General features: G+C 40.5%; 1 protein-coding gene across 2 annotated transcripts in view; it reads right to left on the bottom strand.

Annotated features, from left to right (window-relative positions):
- ep300b (E1A binding protein p300 b) overlaps window positions 1–7,748 on the bottom strand; it is an 82,826-nt gene extending 75,078 nt beyond the window's left edge. For both annotated transcript variants that reach the window (XM_055663221.1, XM_055663222.1), the window contains exon 1: window positions 7,247–7,748. In XM_055663221.1, coding sequence (XP_055519196.1) covers window positions 7,247–7,331 — 85 coding nt within the window. In that variant the 5' untranslated portion in view covers window positions 7,332–7,748. The remainder of the gene's footprint in view (window positions 1–7,246) is intronic.
- Between the last annotated feature and the right edge of the window lie 5,629 nt (window positions 7,749–13,377).

The following is a 13,377-nucleotide window of genomic DNA, read 5'->3' as shown; positions in this document are numbered from 1 at the left end:
TCAATAAAAGGTTGATAATACAGGTCCACCGCCGATTTTCCCGCAACTGGTGATCCGGCATCTTCTTTAATCCAGGCAAAATTACAAGAGCGCACTTGAAATCGCCACAATGTCTCCCGTCTCGCCACCCCCTGCCATGTGAGGCAGATCAGGACATCATCAGCCCATCCGCGTCCGATCGAATTTGCCCCCTGCAGCCGGGGCCGGCAGATCTGTTCACATAGTCGATTTCCAAGGGAAGCTTTGCAGGCCGACATCTTGGTGTTATGTTACCGTTCCACACCTCTCGCAAGGCATGACTTCAGTTCGTCCGGCAAAACCGATAATCCAGAAAGACTCTGGAAAAATCAGGGGTGGACCCACATCTGTTAAGCATTTTTTAATCTTTAATTATACTCAAGGCACAACATAGACTCAATACAATTCTGCGCACTTATTAAAAAAACAGCCAGTCCTCCCCCTCATAAAAATATAATCAAAACCTACACTAAAAACCCAACTACTCATGACAACAAGCAACTGAACTGTGCAAACCAGGAATATTTAAAAAACTCAATTCTGCAGTTAACCGAAATGGCAAAAAGCAGTCTCAACTACACCACCAAAAACTAAAAAGAATTGGAATAAAGATGGATATAAAATTGTGTGCCTTTCACCTCCCATTAAACAAAGATGATTATGGGGCAAAAAATTCCCAAATCACAGTGCAGTGCAAAAGAAACAGACAAACTTCAAAATGAGGGATTATACTTGCTAAATTAAATACAGGGCAGCAAAAGAAATATTTGTACACAGATGTGGCTGTCAACACACACTTGTACACTATATATTCATTAAAATTTCAGATTAAAATAAACACAAAAATCCACGGAAAAAGGCTGAAGGGATATTGGCAAAGTAATTGCGTAATTAGAGCTATTGGCTTACCGAGGCAAAATGACAGCACAAACTAAATGTGCATTTTCATAACTTCTATGTATCATTATGACAGAAGATGTAGAGAAAACACATGTAACTCTTGCCATCTCTTCCTGCAACATGGGTATCCTTCTAATAGCCACACCCTAGACTCACACATGAGTAACAATCAAAACACATCTAGATTCACTGAACTGTCCTTTACCCAGGAATTAATACAATTAGTGGACAAGGGAAGAAAATTAGCAGGACAGAGAGATTATAACTGTGTTTAAGTTTAAATGAACTTACAGATCTAAATGATTAATAATAATCCTACAAAGCCATTTAGTTATTTTTATTATTCTGAATACGATCATGCCGGGCACATTTTTCAAAAATATATATTACAGTCTGTGGCTGATTGGAATTATTTGGAAGCATACTCCATATATTTAGAACCCATGTCAAAGAATTATGATGGTTAAATAAGACTGAACAACACCCCACCCCCCCCCCCCCCCCCCCCCCCCCCCCCAACACGTCCAGCTCTGAAGTTTGTTGCGTCTTTAAACTAATTATCACACCCATTTCTCCTAAAACTTCAAACTAGACCAACCACTACTCGGAAAAGGTACATACTATCAACCATCGAAAAATTAATTTTACCCTCCGTTCTATAGTATTACAGTGCAGTACACAAAATAAAGAAAAATAAGGCTCCTGTAGTTCTTCACAACACTAAATAGTGGTTAGGTCACAATTACAGCCCTGTATGCCACTTTTGACACTATTATAGAAGGAACATTAAAATGTCATATGCAAAAGAAATGTAGGTGAATGACGAGGACAGAAAAGTGTTAACTGCTTGAGCCGTAGCAGTTATTCCACCGAAATCCATTACCCAACTCCGATTACATTCAGTACACAAAATAAATAAGGCTCAGTGCCTTCACAAACTGAAAATAGTGGTTAGGTCACCCAAACAGCCCTGTATGCCACTTTTGACACTATTATAGAAGGAACATTAAAATGTCATATGCAAAAGAAATGTAGGTGAATGACGAGGACAGAAAAGTGTTAACTGCTTGAGCCGTAGCAGTTATTCCACCGAATCCATTACCCAAATTGGATTCAGTGAAATAGCTGCCAGTCTGAAAAAGGATCCTAACCCAAAACATCACCTTTCATTCACTCCAGAGATGCTGCCTGACCCTCTGGATTACTCCAGTACTTTGTGTTTCACAAAAGATTTCAGCATCTATAGTACTGTGTGGTCAAAATACTTGTCGAGAGCTTCCTTTCAAAAGGTTAATTTGATATTTCCTCTGAAAAATCAGTGATAAGTCTTCAAGTTATACCACCTTGGTTGGGATGGAAATCAAGGTAGAGAGGCCGGAGGTCAGCGAGGGAAGATGGAGAACAATTAAAAATTATATGGAACACTTTACAAGGTAAAATTGTGCAGGTTTCAACCACTGTGATGGCTCAGCACCATCTTCAGTTGAGCAATCAGCAATGGGTGATACGTAATGGTCATACAGGTGCCACCCAGATAGCAAGTAGTGATTAGATACATTATTTTTAATCCTTAAAGGGCAAATTGGATACATTTTTAAATGCAGAAAATGTTTTAATTGGTAATATATTAGAATTAGATTAAATTTGGTTAAGCCATAACTGCCTTGGATGAGATTGATTTATCCTCTCTGTGGTTTGTTAAATTATTAGGATAATAATCACAGAAGACGAACATGAAACTGGTGGCTTATGAGCAATAAATTCAAAATACAGACTAATGTAGCAAGAGCACACCAGGCATGTGTTAATGTACAGTAAACAATTAAACCAAGAGAACTCGGGGAAAAAAATCACTTGAGTTCAAATTAGTTTGCACTTTGTTTGGATAGATTTAGATCTGACATCTTATGCACATGGTGAAAAACTTGCAACCCAATTCAAAATGTCATAATAGGCTTGGTTGTAAAATAAATATTTTCCAATTAAAGATATAAAAAGCAACAAATCGATAGGTCAGGCAAAATTTGTAGAAAAAGAGCAAACATTTTAATTTGACAAAGGATTTTCAACCTCAAACATTTGTTGTTTCTCTTTTCAGTGCCTGACATACTGACGTTTCCAGCATTTTCTTAAAGCTCTGAATTTCAACATTTGTGATTTTAAAAACATTTAGTGCATCAGCACCAGTTAACAAGAAATCTTTTTGGTGGATTTCAATTAACTTGGTAGATTTATTTTGCATTTTCAGTGTGGCAATGTTAGAATTAAAAGGTTCATCAAATAGTATAACAAACTGATATTCAAACCAATTGGTTATGGTCATCAGTGCAAGTACCTGAATAATTATATCTAAAATTGATAACATTTAGTTGGATAAATACCAGAAAATAATTTGTGCATGTTAAAAACCTACTGTAAACAGCATAGGCTACCTTTCACATTAAAATAAATACAATATGTATCATCCCTTTATGGGGCACATAGACTAATCCATCAAGCATTAAGATAAAACATATCTTCAATGAACCCTTTCCCTTTTACAATTTTCTGTTATTTTTTCCCCCAATGCCATGCAAAGAACACCATTGGGGAGTGGAATACTTTCCATACCAGTTACTCAACACTGCGGCTTCGTGTACAGGATTTTTTTTTAAACTCATATTTTTTTCAAATATGTCAGTACCTCTGTTCCGCTAACTGGTTGTTTTGTAGACAATCCAAGATTACCAATGAGTGACATAATTTGAAAGTATTGCACGTCTTCATTTCATCAAAGCAGCATGCTGTAGCATTCTGTGTTATTAATGTTTATGAAGTTTCCTACTCAAGTTGCAAAAAGCTGCAAACAGATAACATTAGGACATACACAACATTATTTAATGGGGAAAGTGTGCTTAGGGCCCAGAAGCGATTCTGCGTTTCTGACATGAAACTACACAACACAAAAAAATATATTATACTGATAAATTGCTTAAATTCTAACATGACCAAACTGGCATAAAATGGTCAATACTGAGCCTGATCTTGAAAAAAAGTCCGAAATGAAATTCGCTACAAAAAAGCTCTATGCATTACATACGTACAGTTCATTAGTTTGGAATCATAGCAGTGTTGATCCATAATACAACATTGGGGAAACTATAGAACTATGTTCAATGTCTTGACAACACATTAATCCTATCTTACATTAATATGCTTAGTTAGCTACACTCAATTTAAATCACCATTACAACCAAGAAATCAATTTCCTGAGAGACCCTTTTCAATAGAACTGAAATTGGCAGTGGTGATGGTTGATGGCGATGGGAAAGGTTGTTGTTGATGCCAAACTGAAATAACCAAGATCTGACTTTCATGAATGGTGATCTGTATCGCCATCTCTACAATCTCACCAAAAGCATTAGCAGGAGCCGAAGAACCACTGTCAATTCTCAAGTTCAAGGTCTCCTGGTAATCAACATGCCTTTGAAGTTAGTATACAGAAACAGGCATTTGACAGATTTTTTCCAAAGTTTGTGCAGGATTGCAAGTTCAATATCCACCTACAAACGTTAAATATCTGACAAATACATCGCTAACTGTGAAAATCAGAATACGATGCACTGATTTAAATAATTGCAACTGACAACTACCAGGGTTTAACACGAAGTTTACAATGGCTATTTCTTCAACAAATTTAATAATTACTCAATTAAATACTACCAAGAATAGTTTTACCTAACCATAAACTCGTTACAAAGTTGCTGCCTTACTCATATTTGCTACTTTGTTCGAAACGATCGTGAAAGAAACGCACGAAAGAATATATCTCCCATTAGGATTCTTTTTTTCACTGCGCTAGATTCACATAGTACAGGCAATATCTTGAAAATGTAGAAACAATGAACTGAAGATGCTGGTTAAAGCACAAAAGGACAAAGTGCTGGAGTAACTCAGCAAGCATCTCTGGACAACATGGATAGGTGACGTTTTGGGTCAAGACCCTTCCAACAGTCTGAAGAAGGTTCTCGACAAGAAATGTCACCTATCCACGTTCTCCAGAGATGCTGCCTTTACCAGAAACATCTCTGGATTATCTATAAAAAAAATTATGATAAAAGGTAGTGATCCTATTCATGTAGTGGAAGAGACAAATAAAATAAATCCATATTATAAACTAGTAATATAAGATAAGATGGATAATTTTTTTTAATAAATCCAAGGCTGCCCAGATTAGAAGCTATTAGAGGAATTCTGAAGACTGCATTTATGAACAAAGGTAAGCACAATTATCTTGCATGCAACATGTCCCATAATTGTCATTTTTGAGAAACAACCCTCAAAATGACAAATTGATTTAAAGTATATAATTACAAACCCCCAAAACTAGTTTAAGCCCAATTTTCAGTTATATGATAACTGAAACTTAAAGTCCAGTGGAAATTAATTTTTAATTATTTTTATATAATTCTCTAAGAGAGAACCAAGTACTTATAAAGTTGATGTCGTGAATCCATTTTGCCATGAAAAACTAACAGGCTAAAGTTAATGGTTTGGAACATTAAAGTTGAAGAAATGGAGAATAAATTATGTAGTAGTATCAGTGTAACGCCAAGCTTAGCGAACACCACAAAACGAAGTGGGTGGTGGACCAATACTTGAACCCACTAATACTCCACCATCGCTGACCATACACCATGAAGCAGATTGAAAAACAGTTGCCAGAAAACTTAAAAGTGATCTGACCATATCAATAGAAATTATTTTGAATTGCAATGAGGCTGTGACTACTTCATTTTCAATAAGATTTTGCTTGAAGAAAACTATAGAATGCAAGTTCCATCGCACCTCATTTCACCAGGCTGAAATTATTTAGCTGAAACTGATGTTGGAGATACTGTCAAGTTACTCGAGGAAATCTTTCACTTGTGAAGTGTCCTCTAGTTGCATTTTTAGTAAGCTTAAAGTAGCATTCCAATTGGCTGAAGATTACTGTAGAACAAAGTGCAGTTTCATTCACCTCACAGCACCAGCGCCACTGCTGCAAAGTGAATTATCAAAAATATAACCACATAAAAAGATGGAATCCAAAGTAGCAAATGTTTTTAAATTAGAAAACAAATCAACCATACACTTGCACCGAATTCTCTGCACCAAAAATTGACCCAGGTTTTGCCATATTTGACCTTTACTTCACAACTGAGCTTAATTTTGCTGGTCTTTCAATTCAATTTCAATATATTTAAGATAATGCGAGATATAACAAGAACACTGTTAGAATTATTTCCAATGAAAAGAAAACAAATTACACAAATGTGTGAATGATCTTGTGTTAAAGTATGAAGACAACATACCGGAACTTCTCACTCAAAACTTTATTTCCATGAAATAGAATCAAATACATCCATAGATATATATACACATCGTAATCAACAGTTAATTTTGGAAATCTCTCCGAATTAGATTTGTATTCATATTCTTATTGGGGACAAGAAATTAAGCAAAGCTTGTTGCATATTCCCAAAGTCAAAACATGCATTCTTCAAAAGGTTTCATACCTTTTACACACAGGTGCAAATTCAGCTAAAACAGCCTAATAATATGCTGAACAATAATATTTAATCATCTCTTGAAGAAACGTTTAAGTTACAATACATAGGATATTATCCTGTCATTAGACAAATATCGCCAGTTAAAAATTGAGGATACTCACTAAACGCCAACAAGCACACTACTACACTGCGTCAACATGGTGTAATTCGTTTTTATCTACATTACTCAGAACATGTAAAGTTATAAACCAGCACATTTTAGAGAGCCAACTGCAAGACCTACCTACCAAACCAACCATGATCCATTAAACATACACCTAGTCAACCAAGTTAAAAACGAAAGGGATAAATACGTCCACATTATCTTCCATTAATACTCCTGAAATTCTTGGCATAGTAGAATTATTTATTCTTTGCATAGACACAAGAAATGAATAAATGCATTTAAAGCCCTTTCATGCAAGAGGAAGAGAAAACCACTGATTAAAATGCAACCTATGTGAAGGGAAAATGACTTATCCATCCTCCATAACAATACACTGGACAAGCACAGATCCTTTCCAACCAGAGGGAAACCATAGCCCAAGAAAATTACCAGTATTTTTTATAAAATACTTCCTCCAAAACGTGCAATTAAAATGAATCATCAATTTTAACACACATTTAAATGAAAAAAACTGCAGTCTGAATCATAGCCTTACATTTTCTTTCCAGAATAAAGAAAAAGCATCACAAATACATTTTGTAGCGCACACAAGCACAAACTAAGTGGCGAAAGAGAAAGGTTTACACGGTACCTGTGCCATCGCTGGTCGGAGGAGCTGGGGAGGAGATTTTAGGCCGCTTGGCTGAAGGCGGTCCGTCCAGGAGATTCTCTGCCATTTCTTCCCCAATTTTAAAATTACACGTTTCAACTTTTTTTCCCCTCCCCAAAAAAAACGTAGAGGGAGAAATAAAAAAAAACCGCACGAACCCTCGCGAATTAATCGGTGGACTTGGCTCCTTTGCTCAGCCCCCACTGCCTCTGTTCGCTGGGGCAATTTTATACCTTATCGCTAAAGTCTTGTGTGGAGAGAGAGAGAGAGAATGAGCCTAAGGCCTACGGCCAGGCCCAGGCTTTCTAGGTCGATCGTCCATGGGCACCAGAGAGAAAAAATAAGAACGGAAAGGGGAGCGAAAATAATTAAAGAAAATGAAAGACCAAGCACAACGGCGTCTCCGGCGAAAACCGCATCCTAAATCACCTCACGACGGTCTTTCCTTCCACATTCCCGACACCAAGAGAGGGGGGGGGGGGGGGGGGGGGGGGGGGGGGAACCCTGTCAGAAAAAAAAAACCTTTAAAAAAATTCCCCCTCTCGATCCAATAAAGCGAGAACGATTCATCCACCGTCCCTCAAGAGAAAGCCTCCGCTCTTCACGGGAGCAAAAAACCCAGGAACCGTTGTTAAATCACTCGAAATGTTTCGGCATTTTCTTCTTAGTCTATCATTTTAAATTTTTTTTTAAATAACGGACGGTGGAGTCGGCAAAAAGATGAGGCTTTTTTTTTTACAGTACTACTTTTCTTCCTCCCTGCTGTTGAATTCGTATTGCTGATTATATATTTTGTTAGTTTTTCTTTTGTTTCCCCCCCCCCCCGTTCCCTCCCTCCCCCCCGCCTTTTTCTTTTTCTTCTTCGTCTTTTCTCTTCCTTCCTTCCTTCCCCCCCCACCCCCCCCCCCGCCCTCCATCCGCCAAACCCAGCGAAAGGATCTCTCCTCTCTCCCTCTATCGCCCGCTTCTCGCCGTCTCCCCGTCTCCGTCTCTCTCCCACCAAACAAAATGGCGGCTTGTTGTTCTCTCGGCGAGCGCAGCGACGTAAAAAAAAAAAGACCCGCCGCGCTCGGCCAAAGCCGTCGCCACTCGCCGGAAATTGCCGATGTCTCCGCCTCACGTGACCCGCCCGGCTGCCTCCCATTCGCCGGCGGGGCGGTGCATTACGTCATTTAACCCCATCGTCCCCACTCTCCCTTCTGCAACGGGAGAGTGGGTTTTTTTTTGTGATTAAATGGGTGCGCAGACCTTTTTGCAAAAAACATTAAAATCAATTTTTCCCCCCTTATTCCAGGAGGTAAAACATCCCGTTCGATAATGCAATTGAGCGTTCTTTCCATCTGTTTAATAATTTTGCATTATGATTATTTTTCACTAAAGGAACTACATTTTTTCATAGATGCTGCTTGCTGCACCCGCTGAGTTTCTCCAGCATGTTTGTGTACCTTCGATTTTCCAGCATCTGCAGTTCCTTCTTGAATACATTTTTTCCTCCCTACATAGCAGTACACCACTTTATATCTATTTTTTTCTTCTGTAGAATATAGTCAATAGAACTCCATCTGTGAAATAAATAGTGTTGGTACTCACGTCCTTTTCCAATAAGGACAAAACATGAATGATGGAAGCAAAAAACATCCTTTAAATAGGAATTGTAGATACTGTATCTCCAATTTAGAGTCGAGCAATAAAAATATTACAATATTATTTCAAAAGTATATTTTAATTTCCTTTAAAAACACAATGCAATGAAAACACAGAACTAAACTGACTGCCATACACAGTTTTTCTGTTGGTATGTATGTATTATTGTCACTCTTATGGAGATATGGTGATAAAACCCTATCCAGGCATACCATACAGGAATACGTCAAGGTCGTGTAAAATAAGAAAAAAGTCCAGAATATCGTGGTGCAGCCACATAGAAAATGCAGATTAAACAAAGTGCCACGTGGTAGATTGGAAGATCGGGAATTTATCCTTAGGATCGGAGGTGGACACAAAATGCTGGAGTAACTAGCAGGTCAGGCAGCATCTCTGGAGAAAAGGAATAGGTGACATTTCGGGTTGAGACCCTTCTTCAGACTATTCCTTCTCTCCAGCTGCCTGCCCGCTGAGTTACTCCAGCTTTTTGGGTCCATCTTCGGTTTAAACCAGCATCTGCAGTTCCTTCCTACACACGTTGGATTTGAGAGATCTGTTCAAAAGTGATAACGGGACAAAGCTGTTGCTGAATCTGACGGTACATGCTTTCAAGCTTTTATAATCTTCTGCCTGACCAGGAGAAGGGAGAAGGGAGAATGACCAGGGTGTGAGTGGTTCTTGTTATGATTATGTTGGCTGCTTTCCCAAGGTAATGTGTAGTATAAATCGGGTCAATGGAATGTGGTGAAGGTTGGTTTGCACAATGAACTGAGATGTGTTTACTGCAATTTCTTGCCATCAGCTGCGATGCAACTGGATTGGATGCTTTTTACGGTGAATCCGTAGAAATTGGTAAGAGTTGTTGGAAAAATGCCAAATTTCCTGAGTTTTCTGAGGAAGAAGAAGCATTGGGATTCTTTCTTGGCCATAGTATCAATGTGTTGGACCAGGACAAATGGTTAGTGATGTTTGCACCTAGGAACATTAAGCTCTTGACCATCTTCACTTCAGTTCCATCGATGCAGACGTCCACTCTGCTTCCTGAAGACAATGACCAACTTCTTCATTTTGCTAACATTGATGGAGAGTATGTAGTCTTGAAACCATGCGACTGAGCTATCTTCCTACTTCCTGTACTCTTCCTCGTCATTGTTTGAGATCTGGCCCACTATCGTTGCTGTCATCTGCAAACCTGTAAATGGAGTTAGATCTGTATTTCGCTGCACTGTCATGAGTTTACAGGGAGAACAGTACAGGGCTGAATACTCTGCACTGATGTTCCGAATTCTCACAGAGGATGATTTGTCGCCTATCCTCACTGATTGCGATCTCTAAGTTAGGAAGTCAAGGGATCCAGTTCTAAAGGGAGTTCCGAGTCCTTGGTCCAATAATTTGGAGATGAGTTTGATTAGAATTATGGTGTTGAATGTGAACCTAATGTCAATAAATAGTCAAGAGAGTGGGCGATGGGTATATGGAACAAGCCATAGGAAATATTTCAGGCAGGTACAGTAACAGCATTTAAAATACATTTTAGGTGCATGGATAGGAAAGGTTTCAAAGGATATGGGCCAATCAAATCAGGTGGGAGATGCATTGATGGGGCATCTTGGTCAGCATGGGAAATTCAATATTATATGACTGGGGACTAATATTCGATATTAGGGCAGCATGGTGGCGCAGTGGTGGAGCTCAGATTCAGATTCAGATTCAATTTAATTGTCATTGTCAGTGTACAGTACAGAGACAACGAAATGCATTTAGCATCTCCCTTGAAGAGCGACATAGCAAATGATTTGAATTAAAAAAAATAATAGTGTGTGGGGGGGGGGGGGGGGGGGGGGGTCTGGGGGGAGTTTGTGGCACGATTCTCCCTTACAGCACCTGCGTGGGTTTGACTTACTACCGAGCTGTCTGTCGGATTTTCGTTCTCCCTGTGACTGTGTGGGTTTCCTCCGAGATCTTCATTTTCCTCCCACACTTCAAAGACGTACTGGTTTGTAAGTTAATTGACTTGGTTATGAGTGTAACATTGTCTCTAGTGTGTGTGTGTGGGGTAGTGCTAATGTGAGGGGATCGCTGGTCGGTGCGGACCTGATGGGCTGAAGGACCTGTTTCCGTGCTGTATCTCTAAACTAAACTAGACTCTGACACCAAATAGGCGTCTGACCTGGGTGTCCTTGTTATTCAAATGTTACAGGGATGAGCGCAATGCCAGGATGGCATCTGATGTGAACCTGTTGCGGGGTTATGTGAGCCTGGAGGCTGGACTTCATGCACATTGTGACCCTCCTCTCAAAGCACTTCGTGATGGTGAATGTCAGCCACCGGATTGTGGCCGTTAAGGCATACTACTTTATTTTTCTTTAACACTGGGATGATGGTAGTGGTCTTAAAGGAGGTGAGGACCTCAGATTGGAGTAGGCAGAAGATAGAGATGGCTGCAAATACTCCTGCCCGCTGGTCCATGCAGAACTTGAGGACACGGCCAGGGGCTCCGTAAAAAAAATATTGACTGTTGAAATTACTTATTTTTGATGTCCCTTCCGTGTTAAATTATTTTCTGTGCCAGTGTTTCCTAATAGAGTCAAAGTGATACAGAGTGGAAACAGGCCCTTTGGCCCAACGTGCCCACACCGGCCAACATTTCCCAGCTGCATCAGTCCCACCTGCCTCTGTTTGGTCCACATCCCTCCAAACCTGTCCTATCCATGTACCTGTCTAACTGTTTCTTGAACGTTGAGATAGTCCCTGCCTCAACAGCCTCCTCTGACAGCTTGTTGCATACACCCACCACCTTTTGTGTGAAAAAGTTACCCCTCAGATCCCTATTACATTTTTTGCCCTTCACCTTAAACCTATGTCCTCTAGCCCTCGATTCACCTACTCTGTGCGTGTCTCCGATCTATTCCTCTTATGATTTTAAACACCTTGCGAGCCTTCCGCAATCGACGTGCGTCTGTGTGGTTCGTCTGGACCTCCAGCTTGGTTTGAAATTGTCGCCTGGCATTCTTGATGGCTTTGGGATCAGTTCAACACCCGAGATTGGGTCTTCATTAGGGAGTAAGTCTCATGCTTCATCCTCAGATCGAGTTCCCTGGCATGCAGGCCTCCGCACACTTATCGATGAAGTCTGTCACAACTGTGCTGGAATAACTCAGTGGTCCAGGCAGCATCTCTGGAGAACATCTCCGGAGAACGTTTCGGGATGGGACCCTCCTTCAGACTGATTGTGGTAGGAGGGAGAAAGCTGGAAGAGAGGTGGAGGGTCAGGATAAATCCTGGGAAGTGATAGGTGGAAACATGAAGGGGGGGGGGGGGGGGGGGGGGGGGGTGTAGATGATTGGCACATGGTTGGATAAAGACCAGAGATGAAAAGACAAAAAGTGTGATAAGGATGGAAGTGTGAAATATGAAGCCAGAGGAGGAAATACAGGTGGAAGAAGAGCAGGGAAAGAGAAAGGAAGAGATGGATGCACATCCAGGTGGGGCACAGGGAAGAGAGAGGAGGGGGGGGGGGAGAGGGAGAGAAAAGGAAGCAGGGGGGTTGTTTATCTAAAATTGGAGAATTCAATGTACATGACATTGGGTTGAAGGCAAACCCAAGTGGAATATGAGGTGCTGTTCCTCCAGTTTACCTGTCGAATCACTCTGGAAATGGAGGAGGCTCAGGAAAGTAAGGTCAGTATGGGAACGGGAGGTGGAGTGAGAAGGGTCCCGACTCGAAACGTCACTTATCCATGTTCTCCAGAGGCAAAAACAGGAAAGCAGACTATTATCTAAATGGTGGCCGACTAGGAAAAGGGGAGATGCAGCGAGACCTGGGTGTCATGGCACACCAGTCATTGAAAGTAGGCATGCAGGTGCAGCAGGCAGTGAAGAAAGCGAATGGTATGTTAGCTTTCATAGCAAAAGGATTTGAGTATAGGGGCAGGGAGGTTCTACTGTAGTTGTACAGGGTCTTGGTGAGACCACACCTGGAGTATTGCGTACAGTTTTGGTCACCAAATTTGAGGAAGGACATTATTGCCATAGAGGGAGTGCAGAGAAGGTTCACCAGACTGATTCCTGGGATGTCAGGACTGTCTTATGAAGAAAGACTGGATAGACTTGGTTTATACTCTCTAGAATTTGGGAGATTGAGGGGGGATCTTATAGAAACTTACAAAATTCTTAAGGGGTTGGACAGGCTAGATGCAGGAAGATTGCTCCCGATGTTGGGGAAGTCCAGGACAAGGGGTCACAGCTTAAGGATAAGGGGGAAATCCTTTAAAACTGAGATGAGAAGAACTTTTTTCACACAGAGAGTGGTGAATCTCTGGAACTCTCTGCCGCAGAGGGTAGTCGAGGCCAGTTCATTGGCTATATTTAAGAGGGAGTTAGATGTGGCCCTTGTGGCTAAGGGGATCAGAGGGTATGGAGAGAAGGCAGGTATGGGATACTGAGTTGGATGATCAGCCATGATCATA

This window comes from Leucoraja erinacea, chromosome 37 (assembly GCF_028641065.1).
Source record: "Leucoraja erinacea ecotype New England chromosome 37, Leri_hhj_1, whole genome shotgun sequence".
NCBI lineage: Eukaryota > Metazoa > Chordata > Chondrichthyes > Rajiformes > Rajidae > Leucoraja > Leucoraja erinaceus.
Note: the sequence above shows the minus strand (reverse complement) of the source record. Positions and strands in the feature narration are given on the sequence as shown.